A 20,391-nucleotide genomic window follows, 5' to 3' on the forward strand; every position below is an offset into this window, starting at 1 on the left:
GTACCCTTCATGAGGTCATAAGATTCTGCATCTTTTCCAGAGAGTGTGAGGAGTCTATCCCTACACTTTCCAGTGAACATTTCCCAAAGGAGAGCACCCCAGTGAGATCTGTTCACTTTTCTGGTTACACAAGCCCTCTCAAAAGCTGTGAACCATTTGGTGATGTCATCACCATCTTCATATTTAGTTACAATCCCTTTGGGGATTTTCAACATGTCAGGAGAATCTCTGACCCTATTTATGTTGCTGCCACCATTGATGGGTCCTAGGCCCATCTCTTGTCTTTCCCTCTCTATGGCTAGGATCTGTCTTTCCAAAGCCAATCTTTTGGCCATCCTGGCTAACTGGATGTCCTCTTCACTGGGGTTATCCTCAGTGATTTCAGAGTTGTTGGTCCCTCCTGTGAGGGAGCCAGCATCTCTGACTATTATTTGTGGAGTCAGGGCTTGAGAAGCCCTGCTCTCCCTAAGTAGGACTGGAGGGGGGGAATTTCCCTCCAAGTCACTATCTTCATCCTCTGAGTTGCCATCCTCAGAGGGGTTGGCCTTTTCAAACTCTGCCAAAAGCTCCTGGAGCTGTACTTTGGTAGGTTTGGGGCCCATCGCTATTTTCTTTAGTTTACAGAGTGACCTTAGCTCTCTCATCTGTAGATGGAGGTAAGGTGTGGTGTCGAGTTCCACCACATTCACATCTGTGCTAGACATTATGCTTCTAAAAGTTGGAATACTTTTTAAGAAACTAAAACTGGTTCTAGAATCTAATTCAAACTTTTACCAAACTTTTAAACTTTAAAAGAAATGCTAAACAGGATCTAACACAAGGCCCTAGCAGGTCTTTTAAGAATTTAGAAAACTTTTCAAATTGCAAAAAATCAATTTCTAATGACAATTTTGGAATTTGTCGTGTGATCAGGTATTGGCTGAGTAGTCCAGCAAATGCAAAGTCTTGTACCCCACCGCTGATCCACCAATGTAGGAAGTTGGCTCTGTATGTGCTATTTCAAAGTAAGGAATAGCATGCACAGAGTCCAAGGGTTCCCCTTAGAGGTAAAATAGTGGTAAAAATAGATAATACTAATGCTCTATTTTGTGGTAGTGTGGTCGAGCAGTAGGCTTATCCAAGGAGTAGTGTTAAGCATTTGTTGTACATACACATAGACAATAAATGAGGTACACACACTCAGAGACAAATCCAGCCAATAGGTTTTTATATAGAAAAATATCTTTTCTTAGTTTATTTTAAGAACCACAGGTTCAAATTCTACATGTAATATCTCATTCGAAAGGTATTGCAGGTAAGTACTTTAGGAACTTCAAATCATCAAAATTGCATGTATACTTTTCAAGTTATTCACAAATAGCTGTTTTAAAAGTGGACACTTAGTGCAATTTTCACAGTTCCTAGGGGAGGTAAGTATTTGTTAGTTTTACCAGGTAAGTAAGACACTTACAGGGTTCAGTTCTTGGTCCAAGGTAGCCCACCGTTGGGGGTTCAGAGCAACCCCAAAGTCACCACACCAGCAGCTCAGGGCCGGTCAGGTGCAGAGTTCAAAGTGGTGCCCAAAACACATAGGCTAGAATGGAGAGAAGGGGGTGCCCCGGTTCCGGTCTGCTTGCAGGTAAGTACCCGCGTCTTCAGAGGGCAGACCAGGGGGGTTTTGTAGGGCACCGGGGGGGACACAAGTCCACACAGAAATTTCACCCTCAGCGGCGCGGGGGCGGCCGGGTGCAGTGTAGGAACAGGCGTCGGGTTCGCAATGTTAGTCTATGAGAGATCTCGGGATCTCTTCAGCGCTGCAGGCAGGCAAGGGGGGAATTCCTCGGGGAAACCTCCACTTGGGCAAGGGAGAGGGACTCCTGGGGGTCACTTCTCCAGTGAAAGTCCGGTCCTTCAGGTCCTGGGGGCTGCGGGTGCAGGGTCTCTCCCAGGCGTCGGGACTTTAGGTTCAAAGAGTCGCGGTCAGGGGAAGCCTCGGGATTCCCTCTGCAGGCGGCGCTGTGGGGGCTCAGGGGGGACAGGTTTTTGTACTCACAGTCTTAGAGTAGTCCTGGGGTCCCTCCTGAGGTGTTGGATCGCCACCAGCCGAGTCGGGGTCGCCGGGTGCAGTGTTGCAAGTCTCACGCCTTTTGCGGGGAGCTTGCAGGGTTCTTTAAAGCTGCTGGAAACAAAGTTGCAGCTCTTCTTTGGAGCAGGTCCGCTGTCCTCGGGAGTTTCTTGTCTTTTCGAAGCAGGGGCAGTCCTCAGAGGATGTCGAGGTCGCTGGTCCCTTTGGAAGGCGTCGCTGGAGCAGGATCTTTGGAAGGCAGGAGACAGGCCGGTGAGTTTCTGGAGCCAAGGCAGTTGTCGTCTTCTGGTCTTCCTCTGCAGGGGTTTTTCAGCTAGGCAGTCCTTCTTCTTGTAGTTGCAGGAATCTAATTTTCTAGGGTTCAGGGTAGCCCTTAAATACTAAATTTAAGGGCGTGTTTAGGTCTGGGGGGTTAGTAGCCAATGGCTACTAGCCCTGAGGGTGGGTACACCCTCTTTGTGCCTCCTCCCAAGGGGAGGGGGTCACAATCCTAACCCTATTGGGGGAATCCTCCATCTGCAAGATGGAGGATTTCTAAAAGTTAGAGTCACCTCAGCTCAGGACACCTTAGGGGCTGTCCTGACTGGCCAGTGACTCCTCCTTGTTATTCTCATTATTTTCTCCGGCCTTGCCGCCAAAAGTGGGGCCTGGCCGGAGGGGGCGGGCAACTCCACTAGCTGGAGTGTCCTGCTGGGTTGGCACAAAGGAGGTGAGCCTTTGAGGCTCACCGCCAGGTGTGACAATTCCTGCCTGGGAGAGGTGTTAGCATCTCCACCCAGTGCAGGCTTTGTTACTGGCCTCAGAGTGACAAAGGCACTCTCCCCATGGGGCCAGCAACATGTCTCGGTTTGTGGCAGGCTGCTAAAACTAGTCAGCCTACACAGATAGTCGGCTAAGTTTCAGGGGGCACCTCTAAGGTGCCCTCTGTGGTGTATTTTACAATAAAATGTACACTGGCATCAGTGTGCATTTATTGTGCTGAGAAGTTTGATACCAAACTTCCCAGTTTTCAGTGTAGCCATTATGGTGCTGTGGAGTTCGTGTTTGACAGACTCCCAGACCATATACTCTTATGGCTACCCTGCACTTACAATGTCTAAGGTTTTATTTAGACACTGTAGGGGTATCATGCTCATGCACTGGTACCCTCACCTATGGTATAGTGCACCCTGCCTTAGGGCTGTAAGGCCTGCTAGAGGGGTGTCTTACCTATACTGCATAGGCAGTGAGAGGCTGGCATGGCACCCTGAGGGGAGTGCCATGTCGACTTACTCGTTTTGTCCTCACTAGCACACACAAGCTGGCAAGCAGTGTGTCTGTGCTGAGTGAGAGGTCTCCAGGGTGGCATAAGACATGCTGCAGCCCTTAGAGACCTTCCTTGGCATCAGGGCCCTTGGTACTTGAAGTACCAGTTACAAGGGACTTATCTGGATGCCAGGGTCTGCCAATTGTGGATACAAAAGTACAGGTTAGGGAAAGAACACTGGTGCTGGGGCCTGGTTAGCAGGCCTCAGCACACTTTCAATTGTAAACATAGCATCAGCAAAGGCAAAAAGTCAGGGGGCAACCATGCCAAGGAGGCATTTCCTTACACATGGGCATCAACTACATTGATGGATTGTTTTCTCCAGCCGTCAGGTTTGTTCATTTTTCACAGAGGGCTCGTCGAGGCAGTCTTTTCAGACTCCTTCCGTTCAGGATACCTCTCCCATCATTGATATTATTTTTTATTGCGTATTTTCCATTCCTTTTGTTTAGAGATGAGAAGAAGTCACCTGTTGGATCGATGCGCTCTGACAGTGGCCCTTCGAGTTGTCATTTTCTTGATTACACCAACCAGAGAATGAACTCCTGATGAAACTGACTCCCTCCTGTTTTTGTCCTAAGTGTCACCCGAAGTTCCTGTGGACCAACCAGCACCAGGTTTGCAACCTCTGTTTGTTCCCAGACCATAAAGAGGAGGACTGCGAGGCTTGTCAGTCTTTTCGATCCTAGAAAACTTTGCGCGATTGAGGGGGCTGCCATCACGAGATGCAGTAACAGGAGATCAGAGAGACAGCATGCCTCTTCGGAGAACAAGGGGTTGAGTTGGAGCCAGAACCAGATATACAAGAGGTTTGGGCGGCTGAGGAGGAGGCCTTTTCAGTCGAGGATGCTGAAACAGATGTGGTCATGGTCCTTGAGATCCAAGGTCTTCATCCGGCGCAGCGTACAGTGAGTACTGGATCCCCCGTCCTGCCTAAAAAAACAAAAACTTCTTCCAAAGCAAAGGCTACCCAACCACCACTGCTGTCAAGCCACGGTCATCACCGAAAACTAATTTGGATGCCCTGTCATCGAGCTTGGCACTGAAACCGAAGCCTAAACATTCCATCTCGGTGCCCAGCTGCCCATCTCCTGCTTTGGAACCGACAGCTTTGTGCTCCCACTCAACACCTACCACCCCAGTGCTGAAAAACTAGCACCAGCCTTAGCACTGGCCATTTTGTCTTTGAAACAAAAGAGCACTTCAGCAGTGAAACAATCAAAAACGTCGTCTCCAGTGCCAAGCACTTCTGTAGAGCCTATCCTCCTTGAAATGAAGCAGAATCTCAACACCAAGCACTCACAACTTCATATACAACCACAGACTGCCCGTGTCTTGATCAAAGCTGTCAACTCTACACCTTCAAAATAACAGCTTTCCTTTGGAGAGGCTTTTTAGGTCTCTGGGCATCCTGCTAAACATTAAGAGGATGAATAAAGACTCTGCTGAAACACACCTTCTCTACGTATCTCACCTCCACCACCTAGACCACCCTCTCCCTGACCTCCTCCTTCACAGGGTGGCCCTCTTGACGTCACCCCTCAGTGTTCCCCCCACACTTTTGTAGGTGATCAGGGAGCATGGGACAACACTCTCCCTTTCTCACATGACACAGATCCTTGGTCACCTTATGACTTTGATCCCTACACTGACACCGATCCAGGGGCCAGATGTAGAAAAGGTTTTTACCCATTCTATGTCTATGGGAAAAAGTGTTCGTACATATGGCCCCAGATGTCTACCCTGTAAGACCATCTCCTCAGATGATACTACCCCCTTTCAGGAGTTTATTGGTAGGTCAGCTACTAGCCCCCAAGTATCTTTAGATAAGGAGCCCATTGAGGATGATTTCCTCTTTGAAACCCTCTCCACCGCTTATAGGGAAGTGCAGTACTCCCAATGCTAAAGGGGATGATGAGGCACTCTGATGAGATTTTTAAGGATCCTGCTAGGGCACGTATCATTACACTGCATGTAGAAAAGAAATACAAGGCATCACTCTCAGAGGTCAGATTCCCCCTGATTTGTCGGCTGTTTCCAATGCTGGGAAGAGAGCAAACTCCCAAGCCGCTAGTAATGCTCCACCTCCTGGCAAGGAGAGCAAACTTATCCAAGCCTCTGGAAAGCGGGTTGCAGCCCAAGCCTCCAACCATTCGCATATAGCAAACACCCAAGGCTTGTTAGACAGATAAAACGGTGCCTACTGGGACGGGATGGAGGAACTTCTCCAGTACCTCCCAGAATAGCACAGGAGGAGGGGCCAGGAAATTGTCAGTGAGGGACAGCTCATCTCTAATAACTCCATCCGCTGTGCTCTAGATTCCGCTGATACCTCAGCCAGAGGAATAAACACCAGCATCTTTTTGCACCAGCATGCCTGGCTACACATTTCCATCTTCAAGCCTGAGGTACAACAAACCATTCTTAATGTACCATTTAATAAAGAGCACCTCTTTGGCCCACAGGTCAACCAGGTGCTAGAAACATGAAAGAGGACAATGAGATGACTAAATCTATGGGAGCCTTACAGACCCCAGCTACACTTGGGGCCTTTCACTGGCTATTATGTAAACTAGCCTGCAAATTCACAGCCACGGACACCTCATCCTTCTCTTGCAAAGGCCAAGTGCAGAGATCTCCCCATAGAGGCTTATACAGGATTCCTGCATGGGGAACAATAGAAGAAACTCCCCACCTGGCTCCTCAACTGCCACAAAGCAGTGACTCCCTTCTCCTTCTCCCATACTACTCTACACCTGCCAGGTGATGTCTACAACAGTTCTTACCGGATGGCAAACTGCAACATAGGATAAGTGGGTGTTGGATATCATCCAACATAAGTTAGTGTTTGGAGCTCATTTCCACACTTCCAAACATTTCCCCTTGCACTCACAAACTTTCTCCAGAACACATCACTCTGCTCAAACAGGAAGATCATGCTCTCTTACAAAAAGGACCCATAGAACCTGTTCCTCCACACTATCATGTGGCAGGAGTATACTCTCTGTACTTTCTGATCCCCAAAAAGGACGGGTCGTTAAGGCCTATTCTAGATCTCAGGTCTTTGAACTATTACATACTGTCAGAGCATTTTCACATGGTAACACTCCAGGACATGATCCTATTCCTTCAGCAAGGTGATTTCCTCTCAGCACTAGACCTGAAGCTGCCTAATTTCACATCCCTATACACCCATAAATCCCAATACCTCAGGTTTGTGATAGCAGGCAACCGCTACTCGTTCAAAGTACTCCGGTTTGACGTAACAACTGCAGTACTGGTGTTCACAAAACGTTTTGCAGTGGTAGCAGCTCACTTTGCACAGGCAAAATATTCATGTTTTCCCATATCTTGATGACTTGCTTATCAAAGCCAGCGCTCTCAAACTGTCTACATCACATCCAAGTCACCATAGACTTGCTTCATCAACTTGGCTTCACTATCAACTTCCAAAAATCTAAATTACGGCCTCTTCAGATCTAACCCTATGTAGGGGCAGTTCTGAACATACAGTTGGGATTAGCTTGTCCCAGCACAGCAGGGATACAAAACTTTCAAACACACCTTTTGTGATTTTGAACCAGTCATCAAGTCACAGTCAGATGTGTAATCAGACTTGTAGGCATGATGACCTCTTGCATTGCCATATTGCCAAATTCCTACCTGCACATGCGTCCATTGCAGGAATATATAGCACGTAAATGGTCTCAGTCACAGGGTCGTCTGGAAGATCTAGTGTTGGTAGACAGCTGCACCCATTATTCTCTGCAGTAGTGGAACAAAAGCAACCTGTTAAAGGGGCAGCATTTTCTAGACCCTGTTCCTCAGATCATTCTGACAACAAACACCTCACAGACAGGGTGGGGTGCACATCTTCAGTATCTCACAGTCCAATGTCTCTAGGATCCCAAACATCACAATATGCAAATCAATTACATAGAACTTTTCGCAGTTCAACTAGCACTGAAAGGGTTCACAGCTCATCTAATCAACAAAGTCGTCCTCATCCACACAGACAACATGACAACCATGTATTATGTACAAAAACAGGAGGGGTACATTCTCTACAGCTGTCTCTAGACTCTCTGACATTGGGCCATTCGCCACAACATCCACCGACTAAAGAAACATCTTGCAGGGGCACACAACAACCTTGCAAACCTCCTCAGCAGGATACAGCAACAAGCCCACGAGTGGGAACGCCACTCAGAGGTCCTGCTTCCCTTTCAAAAGTGGGGGTTCCCAGACATGGACCTATTTGCAACAAAAGAAAATACAAAATCTAAATGTCCACACTTCGTCTCCAGGGTCCAAGACCCTCAGTCCAAGGGCAATGCTGTATGGATGAAGTGGTCAGGTATATTTGCCTGTGCTTTTCTGCCTCTCCCTCTCCTTCCGTTTCTGGTTCGGAAGCTCAGGCAAACATCCCTCACATTGATCCTGGTGGCTCTCGCATGGGCCCAACAACCGCAGTTCACTGCTCTTCTAGAACTGCCAGTAGTTCCTAATGAAAAGCTTCCCCTCAGCCTAGACCTTCTCACTCAGAACCATGGGCAAATCAGGCACCCAAATCCCAAGGAACGGCTCCTGTGGTCAGAGATTTTGGATACCTTAACCTATCTCAAGAATGCATGGACATTGTTAAGGAAGCACATAGACCCACATCTAGGTCATGTTTTGCAGCAAAATGGAAACGTTTTGTCTGCTTCTGTCTATCCAGACAATGGGACCCTTTTAAGCTCTCAGTAAAGGGTAGTTTTTCCTACCTTTTTCATTTGCAAAAAGTGTACACTTCTATAAGGTTACATTTACAGCCATACAGGGAGTGCAGAATTATTAGGCAAGTTGTATTTTTGAGGATTAATTTTATTATTGAACAACAACCATGTTCTCAATGAACCCAAAAAACTCATTAATATCAAAGCTGAATATTTTTGGAAGTAGTTTTTAGTTTGTTTTTAGTTTTAGCTATGTTAGGGGGATATCTGTGTGTGCAGGTGACTATTACTGTGCATAATTATTAGGCAACTTAACAAAAAAAAATATATACCCATTTCAATTATTTATTATTACCAGTGAAACCAATATAACATCTCAACATTCACAAATATACATTTCTGACATTCAAAAACAAAACAAAAACAAATCAGTGACAAATATAGCCACCTTTCTTTGCAAGGACACTCAAAAGCCTGCCATCCATGGATTCTGTCAGTGTTTTGATCTGTTCACCATCAACATTGCGTGCAGCAGCAACCACAGCCTCCCAGACACTGTTCAGAGAGGTGTACTGTTTTCCCTCCTTGTAAATCTCACATTTGATGATGGACCACAGGTTCTCAATGGGGTTCAGATCAGGTGAACAAGGAGGCCATGTCATTAGATTTCCTTCTTTTATACCCTTTCTTGCCAGCCACGCTGTGGAGTACTTAGACGCGTGTGATGGAGCATTGTCCTGCATGAAAACCATGTTTTTCTTGAAGGATGCAGACTTCTTCCTGTACCACTGCTTGAAGAAGGTGTCTTCCAGGAACTGGCAGTAGGACTGGGAGTTGAGCTTGACTCCATCCTCAACCCGAAAAGGCCCCACAAGCTCATCTTTGATGATACCAGCCCAAACCAGTACTCCACCTCCACCTTGCTGGCGTCTGAGTCGGACTGGAGCTCTCTGCCCTTTACCAATCCAGCCACGGGCCCATCCATCTGGCCCATCAAGACTCACTCTCATTTCATCAGTCCATAAAACCTTAGAAAAATCAGTCTTGAGATATTTCTTGGCCCAGTCTTGACGTTTCAGCTTGTGTGTCTTGTTCAGTGGTGGTCGTCTTTCAGCCTTTCTTACCTTGGCCATGTCTCTGAGTATTGCACACCTTGTGCTTTTGGGCACTCCAGTGATGTTGCAGCTCTGAAATATGGCCAAACTGGTGGCAAGTGGCATCGTGGCAGCTGCACGCTTGACTTTTCTCAGTTCATGGGCAGTTATTTTGCGCCTTGGTTTTTCCACACGCTTCTTGCGACCCTGTTGACTATTTTGAATAAAACGCTTGATTGTTCGATGATCACGCTTCAGAAGCTTTGCAATTTTAAGAGTGCTGCATCCCTCTGCAAGATATCTCACTATTTTTGACTTTTCTGAACCTGTCAAGTCCTTCTTTTGACCCATTTTGCCAAAGGAAAGGAAGTTGCCTAATAATTATGCACACCTGATATAGGGTGTTGATGTCATTAGACCACACCCCTTCTCATTACAGAGATGCACATCACCTAATATGCTTAATTGGTAGTAGGCTTTCGAGCCTATACAGCTTGGAGTAAGACAACATGCATAAAGAGGATGATGTGGTCAAAATACTCATTTGCCTAATAATTCTGCACTCCCTGTAGCTACCTCCTTCAGGCAACATTCTTCCCTTTTCAAGAGTCCAGTCAATAAAGCTTTCAGGGAAGGACTCAAGACAGTGATTCCACCAAAGACACCTCCAGTACCTTCTTAATATTTCACTCACTAGACTCATGGGTCCACCATTTGAGCCGTTACATTCATACATTTCAGTTTTTGTCATGAAAGGTGGCATTTCTAGTTGCTATCACTTCACTAAGGCATGTTAGTGAGCTCCAGGCTTTAACAATGCAAGGACCCTTTTTTCCAAATATACAAGAATAAATTTCTACAAGAATAAAGTAGTTCTTCCCACCAAATGAAAAATCTTACCAAAGGTGGTATCTCAATTCTATTTCAGTCTAACTATTGATTTGCCAGTCTTCTTTTCACAACCAGATTCTGTTGCAGAGAGAGCTCTCCACTAGTTAGATGTTAAGAGGTTGCTTTCTCACCACCACGCAAAGGCAACCATATACTTAAGTCCACATAGCCAGGTGGACTGTTAAATGTATGTAGGCCTGTTATGCTAAAGCCAAAAGACCACTACCTCTTAGAGTGCACTCCACTCATAACAAAGGAGCAAGCATGGCCTTTTTTAGGAAACATTCCCAAAGCTGATGTATGTAGGGCAGCTGCATGGCCCACACCACATAGCTTCACTAAGCATTATTGTGTGGATGTCTTAGTACGCCAGCAAGCTTATGTAGGACAAGCAGTGTAATGTACACTTTTCCAGACCACTGCAGCACCTACTGGTTAGCCACCTCTTTTGGAGGCACTGCCTTACAGTCCATGCAGAGCATGTGTATCTTCGGCCACACATGCCATCAGATGGAAAATGTTTCTTATCCAGTAACCATCTGTTTGTGGCATGTAGTGCTGTATATTCACATGTGCCCACCCTCCTCCCCAGACACCTGTGGCCATTGCATTCTAGTCACTGTTATTTATATATTCATTTGCTTGGACATCTCTGTCTTTTCACTTACACTTCACTCCATTCTCACCCGCCTATGGGCGTAACAATGGAGTCGATGCCCATGCACATTACCAGCAAGAGAAGGAGTCACTATACTTTGATACTCGAAAGACTTTTTGAAGAAAAACAACTTGCAACCTTCCAGACCTAACACTAGATGGCAGAAGTATGAAGAGCATGTGAATCTACAGCACTACGTGCCACACACAGATGCTTACTGGGTAAGTAACATTTTCCTTTCCATGTCTGTTGCCTAGCAAAGAATATTGATTCTATTCAGATGAATCAAAACCAAGTTTAGTTATTATACTCGTTTAAACTGTGCTAAAACTTATTACTCACTAAATAGACATCTTTTTGTGTAGTTGCATGTGAATTATTTGATTATTTTAATTAAATTGCAAGTACAGTTTAAGATAGTTGCGGAGGTCGGCGGCCTAGGATTACTAGCATCCTTCTACCAAGCAATGCACAAGTGCTATATTTTATTTAGTATCCTCAAGTGGCACCGATAATGCCAGTCTTTAGTACACACAATGCATGTTGCTTTGCAAAAATACATTTTTCATGTTTGGAAATTGCATAGATTCTAAAAATAGAATTATACTCAAAACCTCTACAGCAGTGTCAGTGGAAAGTCACAAACCATCTGTGAAATGATCACAGAATAAACAGATTTGCTTTTAATTCCTTTCAGGTTCTAGCGTGGGCCAAACAGCATCAGCAGAGACTGGCAGGTGCCCTAGCAGAAGTCCTCTCCAAGCAAGAGCTGCTGGAGGAATTGTTGGGTTGGTTGCAGTGGGCAGAGACAACTCTCAACGAAAAGGACAAGGAAGAAATCCCAGAGGAAATAGATGAAGTCAAAGCTCTCATAGCAGAACATCAGGTAAAACTGGATATCTTGTGCCACTTACTGTATAGTAGTGTTATTTTTTACCCTAAGATGTTCAACATTAAGGTGCTAATGTCCACATTTACAGTTTACTGGTCAGTGAATGCTAATGTATAGTTAGTAATAACAGGCACTTCATACTTTACATCATTATTGTTTTAAAAAAGTATCAGACTGGCCTGTCTTGGAGCATGCCTTATAAGTATTGAAAATTTGCCTTTCGCATTTGTCTCAATGAATATGATTTGCACACAAAATACCCATGTAAATGGAGTGCCAATAAAAAAAGGTAACACAGCTTTATTTAGAGTTATAGGATATGATGCACTTATAATAAGGCATATGGAATATCTGTAATGTCTGTGACAGAGTAACCCATCCACCAAACTCTAAATCAGACCTGCAGTTTCCTAATAGTATATCCAAAGAGTAGCAGGTATTAGTAAAGTCACATTTTGAAGAATGAAAAGCATTTTTCTGGAATTGAATTTTTCCACATTGTTAATTTGAGATGTTTAATAGATGAATTGCTTCTATCCATTAAGTCTCCAATATTCATTCAGTCACTTCTTACACTAGGGTCAGTTAGTATTTTTATGTCACATGCTGGGAGCCAAGGATTACAATATGAGAAACCTGGCAAAATTTATTTAAGGAAAAAACAATATTCAGAGTTTCACAACTAAGAACAGTGGAAAACTTGCAGAATAAATGGGTTATCGCCCGGTCCATTCAATCAGTCAGTGAATCAATCAAAACTTTATTTGATAACCTAGTGCGAGCCTGTGATTCCCCGGATAGTATTACTATTTGGCAGGTTAACAGCCTTTTGTTAGGGGCTGTGGCTATTCCTTGTTTGATATATGTGATTAGTGAAGATAAATAGTTTGACCATTTCTCACACATTTATTTTCCGGAGCTTGGCCTCATTGGACAAGGAAAACAGTATTATCTCAGAGCTGCAATATGGGTTCAGACGTGGTCTTAGTACCATGGATCAATCCCTGAACCTATACCTTTTAATTTAGAACTATACCGGGGCTACTAAGAATACCCTGTTCCTTAGGGTTTTTAGATTTGTCCTCCACATTTGATTGTGTGACCTGTACTAAATTATGAGCTTTGATGTTATTTTTAGAGGTTGATCCAGCCCTGATGCCTTTTTGTAGGAGATTTGCACAATGATACGTCTGCCTCTGTTAGGTTTGGAAATTTTGGTGGTTGCTCGAGATTCTTTCCTATAACTCAGGGTGTCAGACAGGGTTTCATCCTGGTGTCTTTTCTGTTTACCATTTAAAATAATCGTTTGGAAAAGCTGCTAATGTGGGTGAATTGCAACGTACCTCGAGTAGCCCGGCAGGCCATCCCAGTTCTGCTCTATGCAGATGACGCCATCCTGATGCCTAGGATGGCAGTAGGGCTGCAACTCCTGCTTTTCTAAATTCAAGTCACATTTGGATCTCTCTATAAATCACTCAAAATCTTATGTCACGGTTATTGGCCGAAAGCCCTCCAAACCTAAAATCTTTTACTGCAGTAGGGGCAAAATTGACCAGGTACCCACTTTTAATTATTTGGTTATCCTGTTTGACAACAAGAATACCTGGGGCCCTCTTCTTACGTCTAAAAGATTATTGTTGGCCAGTATGTGGGGGCGACTTTGGATTTTGGTGCCAGGTTGGGCAGAAAACCAATCAAGCCCCTTCTTCAAATTTATGGTGCTAAATGTGTGTCAGACACAATCTATGGCAGTGATATTTGGGGGTACAAGGATTGACACTTCCAGACTGAGGAGAACACGTTTGCACAGCATCTCTTGGGGGTTTCACAGTGTACTTCCACCTTTGCTGTCCCTGAAGAATTGGGCCTTAAATATATATCATATACCATTGCTCTAAGGCCTTGTTAAGGTGGTTATCTGTGTAACACTAGTATGAGCCATCTTTCAACCGAATGATCATCAGGGATTGTTTATCTTTGGCCAATGTGAAAGCAATTCCTTGGTTTGTTTCTGTTAAACCGAAAGTCACTTGTGTGGGTCGTCCTGATTTATTTTCTACCCCAGATGAAATTGTCAAAGCCGACTACGAATGGGTCAAAGGCTCTTTTTATACCAGTGCCAAGGCCTCAAGGGAAAATGATGAATTGCTGAAACCCGCTGTCAGTGCCCAAAATTTGGTAAAAACAGTACCTTCCACAGAATGCTACCTATCATGGGTAACTAATGTCTATCATTAGCATCTGTTAACTAGATTTGGGTTTATTCTTTTAGTCCATCTTATTAGATTCCCGAAAAACTGGTCAGCTTTGGGCACATTTGGGTCCTTGCACATGTGATAATATGTTAGCACAAACTCCTAAGAATTGTATTTTGTACCGTCCCCATTTTTCTCTACCTAGAAAACTTTTGTTTTATCCCTTTTTAAAAATGTAAATCTTACACAAAAGTAGGACCCGCTATACTACATCTTATAACGCTTAGGAATATTTATGCTTCTACGAGTGTCAGTAAATTTTTAGGCTGTTTAATCAGGTTGCGAGAGGCCTGGGATTAGCTTACATGTTAAGCCTGTCTTTTGGGGGAATGGATTTGCACCTTTTTAAGATGTGTGCGTTTTTAAATAAGGACTGTTAATCTGTAATATTCGGGCTTTGTACAACCAAAACTTGTAAGTATTGTGCTTAATGATTCAGACTGAACACTATGGTTCTTTCCCCTGTCTTCTGTCTAGTTAATGTGGTTATCAGGGATAGACATTTCCCACGAATGACAGAATTAAATGCATCCCATAGTAGATGGTGGTATCTATGTGCCTAATTTTGTTGAACTGAAAACATTCCCTAATCTATTTCCTAAGTTCAGTGAAGAGTGAGGAGTCCCTCAATAAAACTTTAAGGAAGTACCACCTATGGAAGGAGGATTTCTGGGGGGGCCATTCGAGAACTGTTTTGAACGGAGCATGATCTGAAGTTGTGATGGGGTGAATAGTGGTAGTTAAAATGGAGTCTTCTACCTGTTGGCTTACGACTGTATGGTCGATCCTGGGGTAGGTTCTGTGTGAGTGGGAAAAAGAAAGTGTAATCTTGCTTAGCGGGGTTCAGTATTCTCCATGAATCTACTGAGTCCATCTGACAGAGTCGCTTTAATGGTTTTGGGGAATAGTCCCACTTGCGTTCTATGCGCTTTTTGGTGTCAAGACTGGAATCCCTTATTAAATTGCAATCCCCCATCACCATATCTCCAACCAACCTAGCAAGGAAAGGAAGGAGTAGGGAAAACTCTGCCTGGCCCGTATTGGGAGCATAAACTGTGGCAAAGGTGCAGAGGCGACCATTTGTGAGGCCCTTAACCATCACAAGTCTCCCCTCCTCATCCAATTTACTACCAAGAAAGTTGAAGTTGACTTTGGAGTGGATAAGGAGCGCAACTCCATTGTGTTTTGTGTTGGCTGAGGAGGTGTAGATACAAGGATATGCTCTATGGTGCAGTCTGTGTGCTACTGCCTGTTAGAGGTAGGTTTCCTGGAGTGCAACGGCGACGTTGAAACGCCTATCTAGTAAGTATTTCCATATATGGGAGCGCTTATTGGAGGAGTTGAGCCCCTTAACACTCCACGTCAAGGTGTTTCATCCTATCTAAATAACTGTAGATGGGATATTTGATGACCATGGTCCCTCCAGGGATATTTTATAGAGATTTAATCTTCCTCCTCCGTCCCATAAACGTCGGTCCCTCCTACCCCGACCTGCCCTCTTTTCTAAGGATGGATTCCTGCCATGCAAGAAAGCAATCAACAAACAACATGACATTGGAACCAGGGAGCACACACTTCTTTCATAGCTTTGGGAGATTAGGGGTATATTGGACCTTCAAAAGACCTAGTCAGAGTCAATTTAGGGTCCTACATTAATTCCCAACCTGTGTATTGCCTCAATCGTGATATATAAGCACTAGTCACTAGGGCTTCTCACTTCCAAAGTCTGCACCCTACAGTGCCAGGGGTGCCCGCAGTGTGATGAATTGAGGCTGAGTCAAGGTTCACTTTTTGCTATTCCGTTTTGCTTACCGTTGTTTAGTTTTGTGTAGTGGTGTTGGTTTTTATGGTATTCAGAAGATATCCCAAAGGGGTAAGTCCAGTGGTATTTCACCTTTTCTCTGTGAAGCACGTCTGTGACAGGCCTTAACTGCAAACACCTCACCAGTGTCACTGGAGCGATGTCTTGTTATAACGAGCATGTCCCCTCTTGGAAAAGTAACAGTATCCTTCAGCCGCGTTGCACGGAAGATCAGTTCTTTTGTCTTGTATGAGCTTAGCTTGACTAAAACATCTCTGAGCTGCCTGCCCCCTGATGCTGCCACTGGCCCCACACTGTGTACTCGTTCCACTCTCACCTCCAGGTGGTCTTTCCCCCGATGCTCCAAGAATAGGCCCAAAATAAAGGCATCCAGGTCTGTTCCTTCTATTCCCTCCTCTAGACCCTTCACTCAAATGCTATCCTTCTGGGACGGGTTCTATAAATCCTCACATTTAAGATGCACAGAGTGTAGTTGAGAGTGGAGTTGTGCCACATCATGCCCCAGTGGGTGCATTTGTTGCTCCCAGTCTTGCACCTTGTTTTCCATGTCTAGAGTGCACACCCCTACAGAGTCAACGTCTGCTTGGAATGCCATCAACCAGGAATTAACTTCCATCTTGAAGAAGTCAAAGGATGCAGCCATATCAGCCTTGAGTTCTTCCCAGAACTCCGTCTTGAAGCCACAGAGGGAGGATAGCAGATCTTTTGTAAGGGGCCATAGTGTTGTCAGACACAATATCAATAGAGATCGATTGGGTCTGGGGTGGAGTTAGGTAATTGGACATCCAATTGTGTTGGACCTTTTTGGGTGGCATAGAGATTATCCTGTTGTGCAGCAGGCCAAGGCCTATATGACTACCAGGTACCCCAAGCGTCTAGATTCAGAAGATATTCCCCTGCAGGCAGCCAAGTCAGAGCTGGTTTAGCGCTTATCTTGCTATGGCATATTGTATGTGTCTCTGCATCCCCATAAGCACCCTTCTCTGATGCAGCAAATGGTTAAGAGGGTAAATGCCATGGACTAGATGAGCTTCTTGGGGCCTGCCAAGTGAAGCCCTCCCAGAGGATGAGACAGGCACCGTATTGGGGTCAGTCAAGGTGCTGCACCGGTCCAAGAGAAATCCCAGTCCAAGATAAATCCCTCACACTGGCACAGCAGCTGCCCATGTATGGGCAGCACGCCACCCCACCTGGAGTCCAGGTGGGGTAGGAGCGGGCTGCTTGCCACATCCGGATAGCACCAGAGCTACTGCGGTCCTTGGGTGGGTGGGGGGGAGCACCAGCGCCTCCTACCACGAAAGTCGGATCCAAGCCGCTGTCGCCCCACCAGTTCGATCCCGGGTAGTAGACACTGTTTCAACCACCACGCCAGCAGTCGTCCCTCTCGATGCGCAGCTTGTCCGCCATATTGCCCCCAGCCTGAGCCTCAGTGCACCACAGCTGGTCGAATAATAGGCCCCCCCCCGGAGGTGTATATATGCTTCATTATGGTGATTAGGTCATGTTCTCAATAGCGATACGGGGAGAGGGACGCAGCAAATACACCTAATTATTAGAAAATGCAGCGAGCTTGCTGGAGCCTGTGTGGTTCATAGACACCCGGCCATGATGGGTGGCCATGCCCCTTTTATCTTTTGTTTAACTGAATAAAGATTTAATGATGATGATATTTGTTTCAGGCATTTAGTGATACAAATATGATAAATAGCATCTGAGTCAGTCCGAAGGCAGAGCATCTTGGCCTTCTTATTTTCTGTTATTTTCTGTTTTCTGTTTGAAAAATTGGGGTTGAAGTAATTGTCATCTTCCCTACATGATATAGCTTTATAATAGCATAAAATGTACCAGACGCTCTCATCCTCCTAATTTATAGATGAAGACATCTATGCTCAAATTATTGTTAGACCTTCCTTTTGTGAAGGCCAATAAAACAAATCTTTATTTTAGATATAATCTCCGTGTTCGATGGCATGTGTAGCTGCAGATACACATGTTGTGCATAGTCCGCCATCTGGTGTTGGGTCGGAGTGTTACAAGTTGTTTTTCTTCGAAGAAGTCTTTCGAGTCACGAGACCGAGGGACTCCTCCTCCTTTGCTTCCATTGCGCATGGGCGTCGACTCCATCTTCGATTGTTTTCTTTCCGCCATAGGGTTCGGACGTGTTCCTTTTCGCTCCGAGTTTCGGGACGGAAAGATAGTCAAAACTTCAGAAAACTACGTCGGTATTGTTGCGTTCGGGATCGGGTTAGATAGAATCGACACCGAATCGTGAAGAGCTCCGGTAACCCTTCGGGGTAATTTCGATCCCCCGTCGGGGCCTGGTCGGCCCGACCGCGTGTAACATCGAGGCTGATGGAACGGACCCCGTTCCGATTCTGTCCTAAATGCCACAACAAATACCCATATACAGACCAACATTTGGTCTGTAACCTGTGCCTGTCGCCCGAGCACAAAGAAGAAACGTGTGAGGCCTGTCGTGCGTTTCGGTCCCGAAAAACGCTCCGTGACCGGCGAGCCAGAAGATTACAGATGGCGTCCACGCCGACAGGACAACGAGGGTTCGAGGAACAAGGAGAAGAAGAGGAAGCCTTCTCCATCTATGAATCCGACTCGGAAGAATTCGACGTCGAGGAAACCGTGAGTAAGACGTCGAAGCAAGCACCACACAAGAAAACAGACAAGGCCCAGGGGACGCCACTGCCAACAGGCCATGGCTCAACCCATAAAGTAGGTGACCGTCCATCGGCACCGAAAAAGGCCGAATTGGTGCCGAGATCGTCCGACTCGGGTCGAGACACAGGCACGCAGCAATCTCGGGACCGAGAAAGCGCTGCCGAAAAAGATCAACGCCGAGACAGCGGAACCGAAGCTGGTCGACGCAGAGACTGCGGCACCGAGGAAGATCGACGCCGAGAAATCTTGACTCCGAAAAAGAGAAAAGTCGCCTCGGAGCCGAAAACAAGTAAAGACACGGTTTCGGTGCCAAAAAGACCAGCAACCGAACCGACTACCAGCTCATATTCAGAGGAACAATCACTGTCCTCTCAAATGCGCAAACACAGATTTGAGGAAGAGTTACAGACCACTGACGTAGACCACACTCAAAAGCGGATCTTTATACAGAGTGGGACAGGGAAGATCAGCACACTTCCCCCAATTAGGAGAAAAAGGAGACTTGAGTTCCAAACACAGGAACAAACACCACAAACAAAAGTGGCGAAGAAGGTAACTCCGCCACCCTCTCCTCCACCTGTAACTCAGATATCACCGGCACAGACTCCATCGCACTCACCGGCTCACACCACCATGAGCCAAGATGACCAGGACGCTTGGGACCTGTACGACGCCCCAGTGTCAGACAATAGTCCTGAGGCGTATCCTACCAAGCCCTCACCACCCGAGGACAGCACAGTGTATGCACAGGTGGTAGCTAGGGCAGCAGAGTTCCATAACGTGTCGTTACACTCAGAACCTGTCGAGGACGACTTCCTTTTCAACACCCTCTCCTCCACCCATAGCACCTACCAGAGCCTGCCTATGCTTCCAGGAATGCTAAGGCACGCAAGGCAGATCTTCAAAGAGCCTGTCAAAAGTAGAGCAATAACTCCGAGGGTGGAGAAAAAATATAAAGCACCGCCCACAGACCCTGCTTTCATCACCTCACAGCTGCCACCAGATTCAGTTGTAGTAGGGGCAGCTCGCAAAAGAGCCAACTCCCACACATCAGGAGATGCACCACCTCCGGATAAAGAAGGCCGCAAGTTCGACGCAGCTGGGAAAAGGGTCACAGTACAAGCTGCAAACCAGTGGCGCATCGCGAACTCTCAGGCGCTCCTAGCGCGATATGACAGAGCCCATTGGGACGAGATGCAGCATCTCATCGAGCATCTACCCAAAGAATTTCAAAAAAGGGCAAAGCAAGTGGTTGAGGAGGGACAAAACATCTCCAATAACCAAATACGCTCCTCTATGGATGCAGCGGACACAGCTGCAAGAACAATAAACACCGCAGTAACCATAAGAAGGCACGCATGGTTGCGCACATCTGGCTTTAAACCGGAGATACAGCAAGCAGTGCTCAATATGCCGTTCAATGAGCAACAATTGTTCGGACCTGAAGTGGACACCGCAATTGAGAAGCTGAAAAAGGACACTGACACAGCCAAGGCCATGGGCGCACTCTATTCCCCGCAGGGCAGAGGCACTTTCGGCACCTTTCGTAAAACATCCTTCAGAGGGGGGTTTCGGGGTCAGGCCACACAAGCCAGTACCTCACATTCAACACCGTCTACCTACCAGGGACAGTACCAAAGGGGAGGCTTTCGGGGCCAGTACAGAGGAGGACAATTCCCTAGAAACCGGGGAAAATTTCAAAGCACAAAAACACCTACAACCAAACAGTGACTCACAGGTCACTCAACCCCTCCACACAACACCAGTGGGGGGAAGAATAGGTCAGTTTTACCAATCTTGGGAGGAGATAACAACAGACACTTGGGTCTTAGCAATTATCCAACATGGTTATTGCATAGAATTTCTACAAATCCCTCCAAATATCCCACCAAAAACACAGAATATATCAAAACAGCATTTAGACCTTCTAGAAATAGAAGTTCAAGCATTACTGCAAAAGAACGCAATAGAACTGGTACCATGTACACAAATAAACACAGGAGTTTACTCACTGTAC

The 20,391-nt window shown here is 45.8% G+C and overlaps 1 protein-coding gene across 9 annotated transcripts in view; it reads left to right on the forward strand.

The window, feature by feature from the left end:
• DST (dystonin) overlaps positions 1–20,391 on the forward strand; it is a 1,789,835-nt gene that overhangs the window by 1,717,594 nt on the left and 51,850 nt on the right. For all 9 annotated transcript variants that reach the window (XM_069235771.1, XM_069235778.1, XM_069235775.1 and 6 more), the window contains one exon: positions 11,430–11,618. In XM_069235771.1, coding sequence (XP_069091872.1) covers positions 11,430–11,618 — 189 coding nt within the window. The remainder of the gene's footprint in view (positions 1–11,429; positions 11,619–20,391) is intronic.

The sequence above is a fragment of the Pleurodeles waltl genome, chromosome 5 (assembly GCF_031143425.1).
Source record: "Pleurodeles waltl isolate 20211129_DDA chromosome 5, aPleWal1.hap1.20221129, whole genome shotgun sequence".
Taxonomy (NCBI): Eukaryota; Metazoa; Chordata; class Amphibia; order Caudata; family Salamandridae; genus Pleurodeles; species Pleurodeles waltl.